The sequence below is a fragment of the Apaloderma vittatum genome, unplaced genomic scaffold (assembly GCF_000703405.1).
Source record: "Apaloderma vittatum isolate BGI_N311 unplaced genomic scaffold, ASM70340v1 scaffold5482, whole genome shotgun sequence".
Lineage (NCBI taxonomy): Eukaryota > Metazoa > Chordata > Aves > Trogoniformes > Trogonidae > Apaloderma > Apaloderma vittatum.
This window is the reverse complement of record NW_009702971.1, coordinates 558-19091: the sequence shown is the minus strand read 5'-3', so window position 1 is coordinate 19091 and position 18534 is coordinate 558. Positions and strand designations below refer to the sequence as shown.

The following is an 18534-nucleotide window of genomic DNA, read 5'->3' as shown; positions in this document are numbered from 1 at the left end:
CTGTATCATAAACATATGTGGAAAAGAGAAAAGTGTGCTCATGGCAGCTACCAGCAGACAGATGATAAAGATTTGACTCTGAATTAAGTCACTATTCCAATGATTAACTGCACTTATATACACACATCACCTTTCAGTTTTGATCAAATGTTATTAGAGTCACAGAATGGTTTGGGTTGGAAAGGATCTTAAAGATCATCTAGTTCCAACCCTCTGCCATGTGCAGGGACACCTCCCACTAGATGAGGTTGCTCAATGCTCCATCCAGCCTGGCCTTGAACTCTTCCAGCGATGGAGCATCCACAGCTTCTCTGGGCAACCCATTCCATGGCTTCACCAGCATCAGAAGACTGCTTTTATTGCATTAAACTAAGTTTGTTTTCTCTCTTTTCTCTGAAAGCAGATGAGGAGGTAGAGAGAAACATTAAGGGAAAAAGAAAATCTTAAACTTTAATCACACAAAAGAAAAATTTTATTTCAGAGGCTGACAAAGGTGAAATCAAAAGTTATATCCAGAATTTTACAGTGTTTTCACTTACTGCAAATGATAGTTTTCAGATATATGATTTCAGAAATTAAACAAACCAGGAGAAATGTACAGGCTTGCTATTTAACACAAAAATTTTCTCTGTGCCTCTTAATTGTATGCATTTTCTGAATTTGTATTTTCTCCTTCCTCTATATCTAAAGCTTCAGAAGCAGATACCGTCAACATTCTCCCATTAGGTTTTCTCACATTCACACCAGAAAAATAATTGGCACTGAAGTATTACAGAGTAATGACCAAACTGAGGTTGATTTTCCCATCCATCTTGTTCCTCCAGAGCCATAGTAATAACTATTTCCTAATTCTGTTGTCCTCCTTGACCTTCCAAAGGATTAGCTCCATACAAGCAGTTGCATCTTCCCTGGAATTATGACCAGCAACTAGATGAGAACAGAACAAAAAATAAGTTATATGTGTTAGATTATGTATTTTGTTATGAAAGAATGGTAACTTTATTTACTAAGCTGAACAATTTTTAAGAATACTAAGACAATACTTGGTATTCAGACAGTTTTTGACGTAACTTCTTGCTAACAGGATTCGCAGTAATACCCACATGCTTCTGACAGTGCAGTATTGCCTGGCAATATTCAGTTTCCCACCGCATCCTCCAGCTTCTGTATCCAGTGGAGCCTGGGTTAGTAGCCTAGAGTTTCCCACATAATTGCCTTTGGAAAATGAGCCTCTCCATGTCATGTACATTAAGAATCAGAAGTTGAAAGAGTAACAGATGACAAGTTGATTTTGAAACTAGAAGGTAAATTTCTACCTCAGTTAAGTAAGGAAAAGTTTCTTGTCCTGATCTACTGAAATGCTGCACAAAATCTGGACAGAATGGAGTTAAAGATTTACCTACAGCTATAAACTTTAATTATGTGTTTAGTCAAATCTCAAAAAGTCACTAACTTACAAGTTTATACATGTTATACAATTCACATAACTGTAAAAAGCACAGTAGGAAGGTTTTAATGCACTCTGGCTAGAAAACAGTGGTAGTCATCCAAACAAGAAAAGCATACAACCCTCTCATTAGCCAGCACTCAACGTAGGCATCAGAATATCCTTCTGAACACTAAGTCAATCCAAGAAAATGCTGGCTGCCAGGATAACAGTAGTTAACTACAGAAAAGTTCTGAGCACTCCCTACTGAAAGCCAAAGCTGCATGTTTGAGGTCTCCTAGCAACTTTAGGAGAGGTGAAGAATAGATCTAAAATACTCAGCCACCATCTTCATAAAAAAAAACTTCAATAAAGTGTTAAGACAGTCACATTGCCTAATTTCAACGTGTGTACCTCATTTGTATTCCAACCCATGAAGTAGTGCTCTGCCTTGTTATTCCACCCTTCAGCTGCTGCTAATTTTAACTGCTCAAGAAAAGACAACTTGTATGAGACATGTTTTTCAAGTGGTCTGAAAAGGCTCAATGATTGAGTTACTAAACCTTCTAGCTCTTTTATATATTCTTATTTTTTTTCAGTCAAACCAGAAATACCATAGAATCATATAGTGGTTTGAGTTGGAAACGACCTTGAAGATTATTTATTTGCACCCCCCTTCCATGGTCAGGGACAACTTCCACCCAACCAGCTTGCTCTAAGTCCCATCCAGCCTGGTCTTGAACACTCCCTAATCAAAGAGCCCCTACCCAGCTTCCCTGTAGGCCCCTTTAAGTATTGAAAGGTCGCTATAGGATCTGTCTGGAGTCTTCTTCAGGCTGAACAACCCCAATTCCCTCAGCCTGTTCTTGTAGGGAAGGTGCACCAGTCCCCTCATCATCTTTTCAGACAGCTCCTGCCCATATAACTGGTGCCCACATGAAAAACGGACCCTATGAGGTGTGCTGTTCTCTGTGACGTCCCTGACATGAGCCCTGGCGAGATGCACACCTCACAGAATCACAGAATGTTCGGGGTTGGAAGGGGCACACCTCTCAGAAGAGTCACCTCATCCATTGCCTTTTCTTAGTGGTGCTCGCTGCAATCAAGGGAGGAGATCAGGCTGCCTTGCTCAGCCCCAGTGTCTCTCCTGATGTGACAGGCAATGTACATGTATATGGTATACTGTAAATCAACTTAGCATTGCAGCTCTTGTGCATTGGACACCAAGAATCCTTTAAAATGCTCTCCTAGTCAAAATCTGAAAGCTCTCCTAGTCAACTAAATTCAGAGCAAGTTAAGTGACCACAGACCTACTGCTTTCTGATAGCAAAGGGTGTTTGTTTCATTCTACAAATCCTTAGGTTTACAAAAAAAAAAAAAAAAGGCATTGAGACTTGAAGTTTAACCTTTCTCTAACAAAACACAAACTAGCACAAAGCAACAGCACAAACCAATATAGACATAGGAAGTGGAGGTCATGCACTGGGATTTATTTTCATTTTTTTCTAGAAACGGCAGCCAATCTAGATCTATACATTAAGCTTGGAGTTTAGATCAGTAGTGATCAAAGAATATTTAAATCCAAACTTAATCAGAAGAGTCTGCTAAAGGCAGAGTTTGGGCTATTTAAGAATAGTTATTTCTGTAGAAATAAATTTTGACATTCCTCTTACGCCCACCAAAGTGCTGTGCATCAGACTGTCATAGCAAAGTCAGAGGTTATAAGCTTTGAGATGCTGTATCCAGGTACTCCAGTACCAAAGGCTATCAGCTTTTGCTCAGATTGATCATTTATGTATTCCCTGGGAAATGAAGAGGTTAGCAGAATAAAATATTTGTTGTCCACAAAGTATCACTGATAAAAGTAAATATGAATCTGCCAGTTTATTAGAATTAATTAAATTTGTGCTAAGACCATATTAACAACAATTATCTAGAATGGCATTGCAAATTTAATATATACTTGTCAAATGCAATGTTTCAAAAGTATTACATACACAGTGTAGAACAGATTTGTTGTTTTGTCTTGACAGTCAGCCAAGAAATTTACTATAATTTCACTACTGAAAACTCTGGCTGAAGGGCACCTGTATCTGCTTGCATAAGCAAGTGAATCTTGAAATAGATGTCAGCATCATTACACTGCCTTCAGAATTTTAAGCACGTTGCTTCAGGCAACACTTAGAATGAACATTTTGACAAACAAACTGTACTGAGGGGGAATCAGTGAGAGGCTCTGTGGTGCTGAGTTGCCATCCAGGGTTAAACCACACCACCAGTCATCTTACCCTTCTGGTGCATACTCTGATTTTACTATAATATTGAATTAAAGGTATCCAAGACAAGCTTTAACTGACAGTAAGTGTACTACCATCCTTACAGTTTTCTGGGTTATCCCTGCCACCTGTTTCATGATGTAATATACTGATGGCTTAATAAGAACCTGTGCTCTTACCATCATCTTGACGAATTTTCCTGAGGTATTCAGCCATCAGACTTCTCATCGTTCTTCTGTGAGGCAAACCTAGCCGATGAGGAAACACTACTGATGTGTCCACTACTTTGTCATGAATTAGCTGGAAAAAAGCAGAGGCCTTGTTAATGATTACCCATCCAGTTAGTCTTCCATCATCTTTATTTATTAAAGGAATCCAGGATCTAACACACTTCCTTTCCCTGTCACATGCCCTAACTTATCCTTGAGCTCCAAATACTGCATCATCTGTCCCACGTCCCTCTGTGCACTACGGAATAGCAAACTGTGGGGCAAGAACTGTAGAAAAACTGTGCTTTGTATTGATTTCTGCGTAGTGCATTGAGATTTAGTCACTAGTTGTAAATATATACAGTGAAGGTGATGAATAGTTGAGGTTGGAAGGGATCTCTGAAATTCATGTTATCCAAATCCCTTGCTTAAGCAGGGCACTGAGAGCCACTTGTCCAGAAACACATCTAGATGGCTTCTGAGTACCCCGAAGCAGAAGACTCCACAACCATTCTGGACAACCTGTGACAGACAGTGCTTGGTGACCCTCAAAGTGAAAAAGTGTTTACTGCTGTTCAAAGGGAACCTCCTGTATTTCAGTCTGTGTCCATTGCCTCCTGTCCTGGCACTGAGCACCACTGAAAAAAGCCTGGCTCAGTCTTCTTCACATCCTCCCTTCAAGTATTTACATATGTTGTTATGTATATATTATATTAAGAGTCTTCCTGAACAGAAGGTTATGTTTCTTACAAAATACTGTTGCCTTTGATAATTAATAGCATGATCCATGCATTTCTGGTACCCAAGTTAATTACCTGGTAGGCAGCATAGCTGTTCCCAACGATTAAGAGCAATACCCTAGTATTACTTGAATTGTCACTGCCTTTTGGATTCACTTGTATGAGTTCAGCAACACCAGGAAACATACAATTCTAGGTTTCTGTGAACCCAGAAATAAAGAAAATATAATTCATTTGTGACATACGTTTGCATAATTAGAAGCACAAAATAGCAGAGCAGGAAGCCCAAATATCTGAATATTTACCATACTGTGTTTGTACACACATCTCTTTCTTCTCTGAATGTAGTATTATATTCATCTATCATGTATGATACAAAGAATGAAATGTACTTAATAACTGTTGATCTGTCAAAACACAAGACTTTTTTTCCTATTTGGGATTAATTAGAACATAGTAAAGACTAGCAGTCGCTCTTAAAATTGGCTTCAAACAGGTTATTTTTACCTTAAGCACAAATAAGCCCTTTTCTAAGCAGTGTCCAATTAAAACTGTATCTGCACTGAACAAGTTTAGCAGTATTGCCTGTACAGCCCGAAGAGATATTGTGGCTTTCTTCAGATCATCCTCTTTTACTCCAGAGAGTCTAAAACCAGATTTAGAACAGCTTCATTAGTAGACACATTAAAAAATGTCTGAAAGAACTAGGTTTACAGTATCTAAAGTTGACAGCATCTGAAGTTAGCACTACCCAGGCTTTGAAATCACACACACTGTGTGATTTCTTTTCTTTAAGATGGTATCTATAGATAAAACTTGTGTTTGCTGCTATTCCCTTAGGGTATTTAGCAAGATCAGGGAGGTTTAACTTAATTTTTTTTTGAAGGAAGAGAGAAGTTTTCAAATGGGGCGGGGGAGGGAATCAAAGTAGGCAAAGAGAAAAATCCTTTTTAAATGAACCTCTAAGAACCAAAGCCTCATTCCTGATTGGGGGTCATTTATTTATGCTACTAGAAACAGATATTCGAGAGGCATGTTTATTCTTACATACTTACCTGATAAGTTAAGCACAATCCTGAGATATTAAAGACTAATTAACATACCTTGCATCATAGTCTACAACTTTACCATCTGGCTTAACAAGTGTGTCATAAACAATCTGTAGCTTTGCATCAACCACTGTCACTCTAGTTAGTTCCAAGCCATGAGTTGTATAACACTAAAGAAAAAAGAAAATTTAAGAAGCATTTACACAGCAATTATGTTTTCTTATATTATACAATATGTACAGAAAGAACTAGTTAACAACTCAGACCCAAACAGTTTTGCTCCCTGTATATTCAACACTAAATGTCTAGTCAAGTAGAGTGACTAGGCAGTTCTGCAGATCTTAGAGATGAGTGCCAAACTACTACTGCAAGGAAATTTAGTAGCAATACGTAAGGAGCAATACGTAAGGAGCAATACGTAAGGAGCAATACGTAAGGAGCAATACGTAAGGAGCAATACGTAAGGAGCAATACATTTTTCTATTAACCAAACTTTTTAGGTTGCTCATACCATCTCACAGTCCAGAGCATATACACCATAGTTTCCATCAAGAGGCGGTGATTTAGTGAGTGTCTTCATAAAGCCTTCCAACTTCTCCCCTCTCCCATCATGAACGTGAAGCTGCAAAGTTTCCATTAGTATTTAAGTGCAAGTTTGCTAGATGTATCTTATCCAACTTGCCAAACAAGCTGGTTCTCTAACAGGCTCAGGAACACATAAAATACTTGCCAATATTTGCGTCATAATTTACTAAAAGGTAGTAAGTAAACTTAACAGGTTTATACCAAACTATTCATAGAAAGCTACGACTCAAAGTCAAGACAGAAAACTGAGATACTGTGTTAAATAAACCTCCTGAGAACATTATTCCTACCTTTGCAACCTGACATCCAGGAGACCCAACTAATCTCTGACAGCAGCTGTAGTGTTTTTCCATGTCAGCTGGAACTGTCAAAAAGTTGAACACTGAGCACTTGTTGCAGTAACTAGCAATAGCAAAACCAAATCATTACCCTCATTCCTTCTCTTAAGTTTCTTTCCCATTTTCTCCTGAGACTGCACTACGAAAAGAAGTAAGTCCCACCCATAGGTCTCACCTACGCCAGGGTGAGAAATTGTACATTGTTCCCTCCTGAGACAAAAAAAAATAAAAATAGCAGTGAATGAGAGAGGAAAGTTCCAGCACACTCCAGAAATTTCTCTGAAGGAAATATTTTATAGAGCTTCTGAGTTTATCTGTCTCTCAGAAAAGATGACAAGGTTCACTCAGAAGTTACTGCAAGGCCACACAATGAACATTTTTCTACCTTCTTCCCACAGATTTTTATTAACATCATCTTCCCTGAAGTTATGGCTTTACTAATTAGCCACTTTCCCAAAAGAACAGCAGAATGTATCTGAACTTTGCAGGAAAAAAAAAAGTTTCATACTCTGATCTTGTTTAGTTTTGACATGAGATGTTATAAATTCTAACTGCTTCCACAAAGACTGAATGTCAGGGATACTTACATCTTTGTTTCAATACTCTACCAGAATGATAGTTGCATTCTTCTTTACGTCTATGTTCTCCTGAAGAAGTAACAGCATACACTTCACCACACCTACAGCACACTCTTTTGAAAGCTAAAACAAACAATAAACAGAGCATACTTCCTACCTGGCTTACAAGAAAATTTTAAAAAGATGGAGTTGAACTATAAAGAAAGTTACACAAGCAACAATTGCAAGAGTAGAATATGAATACATAAGCAGCATCCTCAGATTACCCATGTATAAAAAACCCCAAACCCACTTCTATAGCATAAGAAGTTTTACTTGACCTGATGCTTCTTCAACTAATGTGTTGCAACAAAAATTCAAACATACCTATGAAACGTCATGGTTTAGTTATGAAAGGCTGTGAATTCAGTTGTTGTCCAGGCAGTAAATACAGAACACTTCTGTAATGTATCATTTTATACCTATGTATTGTACTGTCCTGTGAACCACTGAAATGCAGTTTTATTACAGTCTAGTAGGCACTTACCATCATAATCAGCATTGTTTACAATCCTAGAAAGTATAGCACTACCATTTTTTTCAGGATCTGGTCGAGGGAAATTATTTTCATTCAATTGTTCCTCAGTCAGGAGATAATCTTTTAAATGCTCATATAGCGCATAACCTGTGAGTGCTAAAAAAAACCCCCAAAGATAAAAAGATAAGTAAATAAACACAAAGCTTAAGCATTATTAGAACAAATGTAAGCAGCACTTAAATATTCTAGTACTTCTTAAATAAAACAAAGCTGAAATTACAAGATGTGCACTATAGTTTACACTATAGTTTACATGAAAAGACTATATGCTTGTACCTCAGAGCAGTTAGACGTTATTAGAGGTGAAGCATTACTCAAAACAAAGACACTAAACAGCAGGGATGTTAATTACTCACTATCCCAGAAAGGCCAGACATGTGATATTAAAGAATATGTTCTTTTCAAACAAAAGTTCAGCTTTTTTGCCCTAAGAACGAGCCTTTGGATATGAAGTGGCCAATAGATAAGGCTTGACCAGAATTATCAATATTTTCTGAAATAAGCCCCCCATTTACAGGCTAAAGTGGAACTGACATCTCCCCTTCCCTTCCTTTACCTTGCTCTTCCTCTGATTTTACAGATCCAGAGTCACTGGAAGATCTGCAGTTACTAAGTTGCCCTGAATACAGGAAAACATATTTTTAGTATCTCTTCTCAGTTTTAGATTTCCTGTAATATTCTAAACAAATAGTTATAAATCAAAACAACAATTACTTTCAGTAACATATTTCCACAAAAGTATTTAAATATGCAGAAGTATCTTTAGCAGGGTTAAACTTAATCCTTTTAAGACATTTCTCTGCTGTTTTAATTTCTACACCTGCAATGCATTAAAAAAAAAAATAAACTCTACATTGTAAGTAAAATTACCATGATCTCTCAGCTTTTTGAGAGCTTGCACAGCAAAATTCAAGTACATTTTTTTATTTCCACAACGATCATAAACAGATTGCTCTGCTATCAGGGCCTATATTAAAAAAAAAAAAGAGAACAGGTGTTAGTGGAGTTTAGGTGTTAGTGGAGTACTCTTTGTTTTACCAAAAAAAACATTGCCATTTATAATCTGAGATTCTGAACCCAGAGGAAAACAGATGTTCCAAGTAGTGTCCTAAATATGAAGGGCAACAGGAGACACAAAGTCAGATGGATGAGACATGCAGAAACACAAATTCAGTCCTTATGAAGCAAAGATCTGCAGGGAAATTCAGTGCTTCAACTCAGAATTTAAATATAATTAATGAAGAAATTTGAACTCTTGGGATAACCATTCCTGTTACTGAAGACAGCCTTTTTTGATCCTGCTTCACAGGAGGAATCATTGCATTTTTAGGTTAAGAACTATTTTCTTCACTTTGTTTCTGTAAAGCTGTAAGAAATAAAAGAGAAAGGAAGGTCCAGCACCCTGTAACTATGAAGAATCACACCTGAAATAAGCTGTATGGTCATTAATCTTATAGGGGAAGAAAAATGCTTCTTCCCTCTTTTTATTTCACTTATTACACTATCTGCATAGTCAGCAAAAGAGTGGCTCATTTCAGGTGTAAATAGTGCCTTCTAACAATCACTACAGCAAGCACATTTCACAAGTTACCATCTCTAAACACAGGAATAGAGAAAGTGGGGAACTGATGAAGTTGAGAAATAATACAGCAGGAAGTTAAAAGTGAAGGTAAAATAATATTATCTAGCAAGAATAAAAAGTCAGGCATACCAAGGTATGCTGCGTAATACAGAGAATACACAGTGAATGGCAGAGTCGTAACATCTGATGTCTCACAAGAGATATTTGGGATATTTGTGCCTATCACCACATCTGTTGGCTACAAGCTTGGGCTGTAAACAGCAAATCCGAGATCAAAGCCTCAAAATGATTTGCTGTTCATGGAATCACAGAATGTCAGGGGTTGGAAGGGACCTCTAGAGATGATCTAGTCCAACCCCTCTGCCAGAGCAGGATCCCCTAGGGAGCCCCACAGCAACCCGTCCAGGTGGTTTTTGAATGCCTCCAGAGAAGGAGCCTCCACACCCTCCCTGGGCAGCCTGTGCCAGGGCTCTGTCACCCTCACAGGGAAGAAGTTTCTCCTCATGTTGAGGTGGAACTTCCTATGTTCTAGCTTACACCCATTCTTCCTTGTCCTACTACTGGGCACCACCAAAAAGAGACTGCTCCCTTCCTCTTGACACCCACTCCTCAGATATTTATATACATTAATAAGATCCTCTCTTGGCCTACTGTTTTTAAGACTAAACAGCCCCAGTCCTCTCAGTCTCTCTTCTTAGGAGGAATGTTCCAAGTCCCTCAATCATCCTCATAGCTCTCTGTTGGACTGTCTCCAGTAGGTCCCTGTCTCTCTTGAACTGGGGAGCCCAAAACTGGACACACTATTCCAGGTGTGGTCTCACCAGGGCAGAGCAGAGGGGGAGGAGAACCTCCCTAGACCTGCCGGACAGACTTTTCTTAATGCACTCCAGGATCCCGTTGGCCCTCTTGGGCACAAGGGCACGTTGCTGTCCCATGGACAACTCACTGCCCATTAGGATTCCAAGGGCTTTGTCCATGGGGCTGCTTTCCACCAGGGCAACTCCTAACCTGTGCTGGTGCCTGGTGTTATTCCTCCTCAGATCCAGGACTCTACACTTGTCGTTATTGAACTTCATGAGGTCCTTGAAACATGTTTTCCTCCCGTACTGAATAGATCTCACAGACATTCCAAGAAGTCTCCAATATTGACAAGAATATTTGTATTTTGCATTTGCAACACAAAAAATTTTACTCTTTAATACTAAAATAACATATCTTTTTGGAAGCTAATTAGCAGTGGTAACAACAAATGTTTTTACTTGGGAAAAAAAGTGAAACTCATGGATAACACCATCAAGTGTAAGACCGAGTACATTTTAACTTCTAGTTACTGAGAAGCCTGACAAATTTACCTCAAGAATAAAACACAAATCAAATTAAAATAACCCACTGAAACATTATTCAAGGAAAAACTTGACTTAATGCAGAAGAAGAATTGTAAAGATCCACAAAACATTACAAACCTTGTCAAAAGCCTCATTCATTGTACTACAAATTTTGATGCATTCTGCAAAAAAGAAACTTATATATCGCTGTCTTGTTTCAGGTGGTACCTTGGATGCTGGTGTTGGAAGGGAACGCTTTTTCTGAAAACAAGCAAAAAAAAAAGACAAAACACAAACCTCTAATGTCATCAATAAAGAACTAAAACCAATTCAGATATTCTTTTGCCCATGCTCGGGACAGGGGGGAAATAAATAATCAAATGTTGTTGAATAGCTATTCAACAATTTAAGTTATGCTCTCCATCTAACCTTTATATCAGGCAGTACTTCATTTAGAATGTCAGCTAAGGACCCAATGAGCTAGACTAAAAAAAAGTTTCCTTTTAGGAATCTACAGCCTTTGTTAGACCATGCAATGTAGTGGTTTTGCCTGTTGCAATATGCTTATTTTAAAATTAAGCACAGAATTTAAAAGTTATCACATTCTAAAACATGAGACTAACTTAGGTTAACCACGGTATCATCACATTCGAAAAGGTCCAAACAGTTAAAGATGCACTCTGTGTATCAGACAAGGAGAAATGTCTATACCACATTTATTCAGTATGACAGATTCCTTAAGAGCAGTATTCAAATGTGTGTGCTGCTAACCAGCAGGGGGCATTTTTACATACAGGAAACAAAGGTAATGTGTGTCAGTCACAATCTACTCTCACCATTATTGGGGCATGCAATATAATACATGGGAAACAAAAAGGTACATACTGAAGATATGTATGACGTGCAATGTTATATGTACTTTGTTTCCTAGAAAAATGTGTTTCTAGAAAAATTTGACATTTGTAATTAAAAAGCAAAATTCTGATCTTGCAATTTATCTGACTCCAAGAATCTTCAGCGATATCCGCCTTCACAACAAAAAAAGCAAATTTAGACTAATTTCTCTGACAAGAAAATCATATGATACTCTGCCTCTCAAAATTACAAAACAAAGCTGGCATTAACAAACCAAAATACACCTGCATTAACTTTGACAAGTTCCTTGAAAGTCCTTTAATTTAGGAAGGTACCTCTCAAAGCAAAATAAAACCTTTCATTAGGTATCATCTGCCACTATACATGGCAAAAAGTTTTAAGGGAAAACAACCAACATCTAAGCATGGCCTGACTGAAAACAAACTAGTACTTCATTCTCCCATCTCAGCCACTTTGAATAATAATTTATATATTTAACTGCTTACATTTGGGAGTGCTGGCTAGTACGACTTTAGGAAGATGAAAATACAATCTGCACAGTATCCTGATTAAAGCAGATAGGTAACAAAGGGCTTCTTTCAAATATCACATTACTGGGTCTATATTCTAACACCCTGTTTGAAGTAGACTGCAATTTTTCCACTTCTGTTCCCATTCCCATACCCAAGTTCTGCAGCAGCAACTCTACAGTACCTTGTATGACACAGGAATCGTCCTCATGAATGAGCTAAGAGAAGGTCCAGAGGGTATTGCTGCTACTACAACATCTCCTTCCAGTAGTGTCGACACTTGAGCACTGCTGATTTCAATGGGCTGAACTTCAAGCAGATTTACAGAGGCTGAAACACATAGAAGATACAGACTGAATCTAAATTCTACTTGTAAAATCTGTTATTTAAATTACATTAATCTGGAACACAGGTATTTCACAGCTGTTTTGTTAAAAGCAGGGTACCAGTAAACTAATACATGGAGGCAAAGCTGAAATGTCAGGAAATACATTAAGGCTTCACTTCTGCCAACAGATTTTGTAGAAAACGTTCAGCAGTATTTTTGAGACCATATTCATTTGAAGGTATTACGATAAAGCAGCCACACAAGTCAAGGTAAAAGTTATTCTGAAGTTGTAACGACTATGATTTTTAAACATCTACTTGCCTGCCTTTCCTGTCCCTTTCCTCTCCCCTGCAAAAAGGTATGATGGCAAGGAAAAAAAAATAAAATCAGGAAACCCATAATTTTAACTTGACCTTCCAATATAATCAGTAGGTGCCCTGAAGTATTGCTTTGCCCTTTTAAAGTCAGAAATGCTACAGATCTCTGAAATAAAAATCTGTCATGAGATTCTGGGACCATCCCTGCAGTCATTCTGGTTAACTTTATTTGCATCAGTATGTATGATATAGCAAGACACTTTCTACAGCATGAGATACACCAATCCCTTTTACTGTTATTCAGAAAGAATGCATACACTGGCAGAATGATTCAATTTGATACGAAGATGTTTTCTAGCACCTGTAATAAGAACACATGAATGAAACTAGGAAGACCCATTTTCTTAATGTAACTGTAGATAGGTTTCTTTGTAAAATTTAAAGTGACAGTAGAACAAGTGGAGCGGAAATACTGTTTAACTAGTATGAAATGTTGAGAACTTCTATTCCAGTTTTTTTCATATGTGGAGGATTTAAAAGAGAGAAGAACATACAATTTTCAAATAACAAGATTTAAATTGTTTCACAAAGTCTGAATGTTTCAGACTAGAAACTTAACAGCTGTATCAGTACTAAAAGGAAAGTCACCAGATTTCTTTTCTCAGTCTTTTAAATCATGTATCAAAAGACTTTCAACAGAACAAACATTTTTCAGTTCATAACTGTACACACTGGAAGAATTTTGAACAGAGCACTTGCCTGCATGTCCCCTTTCCTTAACAGCTGCCAAGACTTCAGGTATAACCTTGTAGTTTTACAGGGCATCTGTCTGCATAGGTGAAGTGCTCACCACCGCTCAACCCACAGCTAACATCCCACACAACAAAATGAACACATTCCAGCAATGCCTAGTGGAAGCAAAATGAAGTTCAGTTTGTCAAATCTAAAGATTGAGCTGTCATACCCAGGGGTCCAATGCTTTGAAAGGGAGTAGCTGACAACCCAGACATAGTCTTCTGTTCAGAGGCTGTATCCATAAGAGCTTGTCCCCCTCTAACTGCAGCAGCAGAGTCCATTGCCTGACAGTGTATCTGCTGAATTTCCACATCACAACCCCACTGCTGAGGACATACTGTGAAAAGCTCCACTTCACTTCTGTTGTGTACCTGATACATACATACAATAAACCAAAGTTAATATTCACACAGTTCCAAATCACAGCAAGATGCTGGCAAAGTTAACAAACTGATGCTTAAAATTGAATTTCGTTGTCAGATTCAGATCTCAATATGCTGTACACAGACAGAAAATGCCAAGCTGGAAGAGTTCAGGGATGGTGGAGGGGACTTAAAGAATTATGCCTCCTGTTAACATTGAAACCCAAAGTAGCTGTTTCTCTGCTTTTACAGTGCTTTAGGTGGCAAAGTGCTCACTCTGGGTTTCCAAGTGCTGTATCTGTTATCTCATGGTACTAGCCTTCACCTCAAACTGACTTTTCAATACCCATTAGCCTCAGCTGCCCTGTACAGCACCTTATTTCGCCTGCACGAGGAACCAACTTTAAGTACGACAATATTTGCTACAACTTTTAACAGAAGAGTTGATGAGACATTTGTTTAACAATTTATTCAACAAGTGCGTACAGATATTAAGTAACACTATGCAGACCTTCAATTTATTACAAGACTTTACTCACATCAAATTTTGCTCTGTGTGCAATTCTTCTCTTTTTTCCAGGAGCATTTAGTTTGGTTTCTAATGAATTGAACTCTACTTCTCCTCCATGGTCCTATTAAAAACAAGAGACTATTTAGACCAACTGTTAGGAAGCTATAAACTTGAGTAATATCCATCCACTCCAATGTTTCAGGATATTCAGTCAAAACACTCACTAGAAACAACTACAATTCCATCAGTATTAGAGAGTTATTTCACATTCAGAAGAGTTAAGCGACAGTGCTTTGAAGCCAAGGCAGTGGTACTCGAAGTTCCTGCATCCATTTATAAGAAGAACAGGAGACTGCTGAATACACAACTGCATCTAAAAACTTTGCTTATTACAGCAAAAGCAAAAATTTTAACCTGAAGGCAGAGAGCTATTCAGAGTAATTTTCTACTTTGGGAACTACATAGATCACCCATTGCCAAACTAGACTAGAGAATCATACATGTTCCTTATGACTTTGCCTAGCAGCTTTGAAGGCTCGAATATTTAACACGCATTTTGGAAAGAGTATTTGAACTTGACTACTTATCACATCCTGCCTTCATATGCTCAGAAAACAAACAAATTAAAAAACTCCAGACACTGAAAGGGAAAGAAAATACCTGCTTATCCCTGTTCTTCCTTCGTGCTTCTCCTTCGAACTCTTCAAAAATTTTCCTACACTCCTCTAAAGGATCATCTGAGTCAGAGACCTCTGTCTCCTCCCACCTGCATTCTGTTTCCTCAGCAGATGAACTCAGTAGACTTATTTCATGTTCTTTCTTGTTTAAGTATACAGATGGATATGAGTATTTTTCTTCTGGGTTATTATTAGCCCTGTTTTCTTCTATGCTCTGGTTTTCCTCTCTATTTATTATTCCCTTATAAGGTCTTTGAACTGTAGTTCCATCTTTTGATGAGTGACCAGTACCCAAGGCAGATGGTGTCACTCCTCTACTGGTCACACAGTCTTCACTAGTATGCTGCTGAACAGATGCTTCAACAAATACACTGTTTTCTGCATGCCCTTGCTTCAGAATTCCGTTCCATATGCCTGCCTCAAAAGAAGCAGTTGAAGATGTATGTTTCTCCTCACTATAAGCAAGGGCATCTTTGAGCTTCAAAACCTTCACTATATCATTGTTTACATCATTTGCTTTCAGAGAAACATTATGTAGTTTTTCAGACTTTTTAAAAACTTTGGTGTTCTTCCGCAAAACATTAATTTCTTCTGATTTTTCTTCTGTAGACCCAGGAATATCTGCCATAGCACTATCGCATAATATTTCTGCTACTTCTTTGTCCCAGCTCCTGTTTGTACAGTTACTACTTATTCTTGGCTTTTTATTAACAGCTTGTGGTGGCTCATCAATGTCAAGATCCCATCCAGCATCAGAGTCTTCAAGTTCCACTGCAGAAGGAATTCTTAACTTCTCTGGGAACACATGCTCACTCCTAAATGAAGACATCTTAGAATTCTCTCCCTGGTTTTCACAGGGAAATACCTTCCTTGGCTTACATTGCTCAACTTCATTTGTCACATAAGAAAGATAGATGCCTGCAAAATAATTTTGTAGAAGATTATATTTAAGAATGGTTGCTAGACAACTACAATCACAACATATTTCTGTAATTAAAAAACGACAGCTATTATTTGCATACGATGAAACTGAAACAACACAACAACATGTGCTAAAAAAGGCACTACAATGGATTCCTTAAGAGAAAGTATCTTGACATAGTTTTCAAGGACTAAAGTGTTTATAACCATTTAATAGGGAAGACTGTACTGCAGAGAGCTGTTTCTGTTCCTTAATTTCATTTTTGACTGAATCTACTGCTATTTTAATCGTTTGGGGCTTTGTATGCCATCTGCCTCTCTTTGACGAAAGACAGCTATGATTTGTCAAGGGTTAGGACTAGGTCAAGGAAGGGAAAAGGGAATAAGGAGGAGAGGCTTACAGACTGAAAATATAAAACAGCTTTAATGAAACAATAGTAGTACTAATAAGAAACTAAAGAAAATAATGAAAACTAATGAAACTAATGAAATACATATAAATAAAACCAATATCAAACCTAACATCCCTGACAGCAATCACGACTAATTCTGCAGGCAGGAAGGCACCATGGAATACCCAGATTGTACTCAGGAGCAGATGGAAACCAGATTAAGGAGCTGGATTCAGAAACTCAATGCAGAAACTTGCAGGTCAGAATCAAAGGCAGAAGAATGGACAGAGTTCTCACTCGAGCCATTGAAGATGAGATCTTAACCTCCGTGATCCCTCAACTTTATACTGAATGTAACACATATGGGATGGAATACTCTTGTTGGTCACCTGGCCTGTCTGTTCCTCACTGGAGGTGCCACCTTTTATTATTTTCCTGCAATCCCGTTACTTCCTGGCACTCCCAGCCTAGTACACAAGAGCCAGCAGTGGCCTTGGTCACTGTAGGAGTTAAGTATCAGCAAGAGCCTTTCTGCATCCCAGTCCCAGGCAGTAACTGTAAACATCAGGTGTTATCACTGCCAGTAGCAAAACATGCTGTTAGCTGCATAAACATGCTGCAAAAACATGCTGTTAGCTGCATAAAGTAGAGTCTCTTAAAGTAGACTAAGTTGAAAAGTAAAATAAATAAATAACAACTTTTTTAAAAAACACTGAATAGTAGTGATTCTGGTTTAGCTCAAACTAAAGTTTAGCTTATCAAAACTCAGCCTGACACCTTCTCAAAGCACTATCTCCATCCTCAGAAGGATATTCTGGCAAAGCACAAAACATAATAGTTATTTGCCTTCCAGAATTTCAGTAATTGTACACAGACCCTGTCATCCAAGAGATCTGTTATCATCAATTGTGTATTTTAACATCACTATACACTGTCACTTAAAACCCATTACCATTTGATTTCACAAGTGCTTGTATCAGCAATTACAAAACATTTCAGAGAAGTATTAGAGAGTCAAATATTGTTAGTGAAAGGGTTCCTTTTCACGTTACTCAAAAATAAGTAGTTTTGGCATTAACGTAATAACTATGAATTAAAACAGGCTGGTACCACAAAGTCTCTTGTCACCTTGGTGTGGGTTAACCCTGCTGGGCTCTCACTTCCCCAGTCAGATAGGACACAGGATCAGAGGGTAAACCCAAGAAAACTCATGGGTTTACATAAAAAGAGTTTAACATGTAAAGCAAAGCTTTACACACAAAGCAAAACAACAAGCAAAATACAACAAGGAGCTAATACACTACTTCCCATGGGCAGGCAGATGTTTAGCCACTTGCAGGAAAAGACGGCTTCATTTTGCCTATTATTTCAGATGTCTCTCCTTCTTTCTCTTTTACTGTTAAGTACAAATAATTTGGTCTGGAGTATCCCTTTGGTCAGATGGGGTCAGCTGTGTCTCTTCCCAACTCCCTGACCAGCCTCAGTTCTCTCACTGTCGGGGCAGCATGAAAAACTGAGAAGCCCTTGAGGCTGTGCGAACACTCTACGGCAATAACCAAGACATGGCTGTGTTATCACTACTGTTCGTCAGAAATATAAAACTTCACACAGAGCTACAAAGAAAACCTACTCCATTTCAGCCAAAACCAGTACAGCTCCGTGCCTCAGAAATACTCTGAACCACCATGAGGTGGTGTTTTTATCAGAAATACAAATAACCTGAAAGAAGTAATATTTTCTAGCTTTTATACTACTGAGATACCATTCAGACTACACTGCTATATACATTACAGGATTATTCTTTGACTAACCAGAGCCTGAACAAACCTTCAGGTTTCAAGCTTGCTAAAAATTGCACAAAGGCATTTAATGGTAGATGTTCATCACTTGACAGAAAACACCCATGGACTCAGTTTTCGACAAGTCACATCACACCTCACAGCTACCTCCAAAATCATCAAGTCAAAGTCAAAAAGGGAACGCCTCCAAGCTGGTTCTTTTTTCTAGTGTTGTTTTGGGTTTTGTGTGCCCTGACTGCCACAGAACTTAACCACCATCACGTTATCTGGATAATTTTTCCAGGCTGCAGTTCCTTGTGCTGAAGTGAAGAAATGTCTTAGAAAGAAATAAAGCATTACCATTTACAGGTAAGTGTGAAAAG

General features: G+C 38.1%; 1 protein-coding gene across 1 annotated transcript; it reads right to left on the bottom strand.

Annotated features, from left to right (window-relative positions):
* Positions 1-838: 838 nt before the first annotated feature.
* On the bottom strand, positions 839-15889 carry LOC104270150 (RNA exonuclease 1 homolog). Its single transcript, XM_009864419.1, has 15 exons — positions 15044-15889; positions 14412-14504; positions 13680-13881; positions 12255-12400; positions 10824-10946; positions 8649-8745; positions 8335-8397; positions 7728-7874; positions 7211-7324; positions 6576-6649; positions 6212-6322; positions 5755-5870; positions 5159-5297; positions 3882-4002; positions 839-927 (listed from the first exon to the last, which is right to left on the bottom strand). The coding sequence occupies exons 1-15, from the start codon at positions 15887-15889 to the stop codon at positions 839-841; spliced, it is 2481 nt and encodes an 826-aa protein (XP_009862721.1).
* Between the last annotated feature and the right edge of the window lie 2645 nt (positions 15890-18534).

Bases quoted from the DNA above. Each gene is read 5' to 3' on its own strand.
- LOC104270150 (XM_009864419.1), bottom strand. From the start codon at position 15,889: ATGTCTTCATTTAGGAGTGAGCATGTGTTCCCAGAGAAGTTAAGAATT. The intron at 10,947-12,254 runs GTACTGTAGAGT...GCTTGTTTTCAG, and splicing joins CGATTCCTGTGTCATACAAG to AAAAAGCGTTCCCTTCCAAC. The intron at 6,650-7,210 runs GTAAGTATCCCT...ACTTTTTGACAG, and splicing joins TAGAGTATTGAAACAAAGAT to TTCCAGCTGACATGGAAAAA.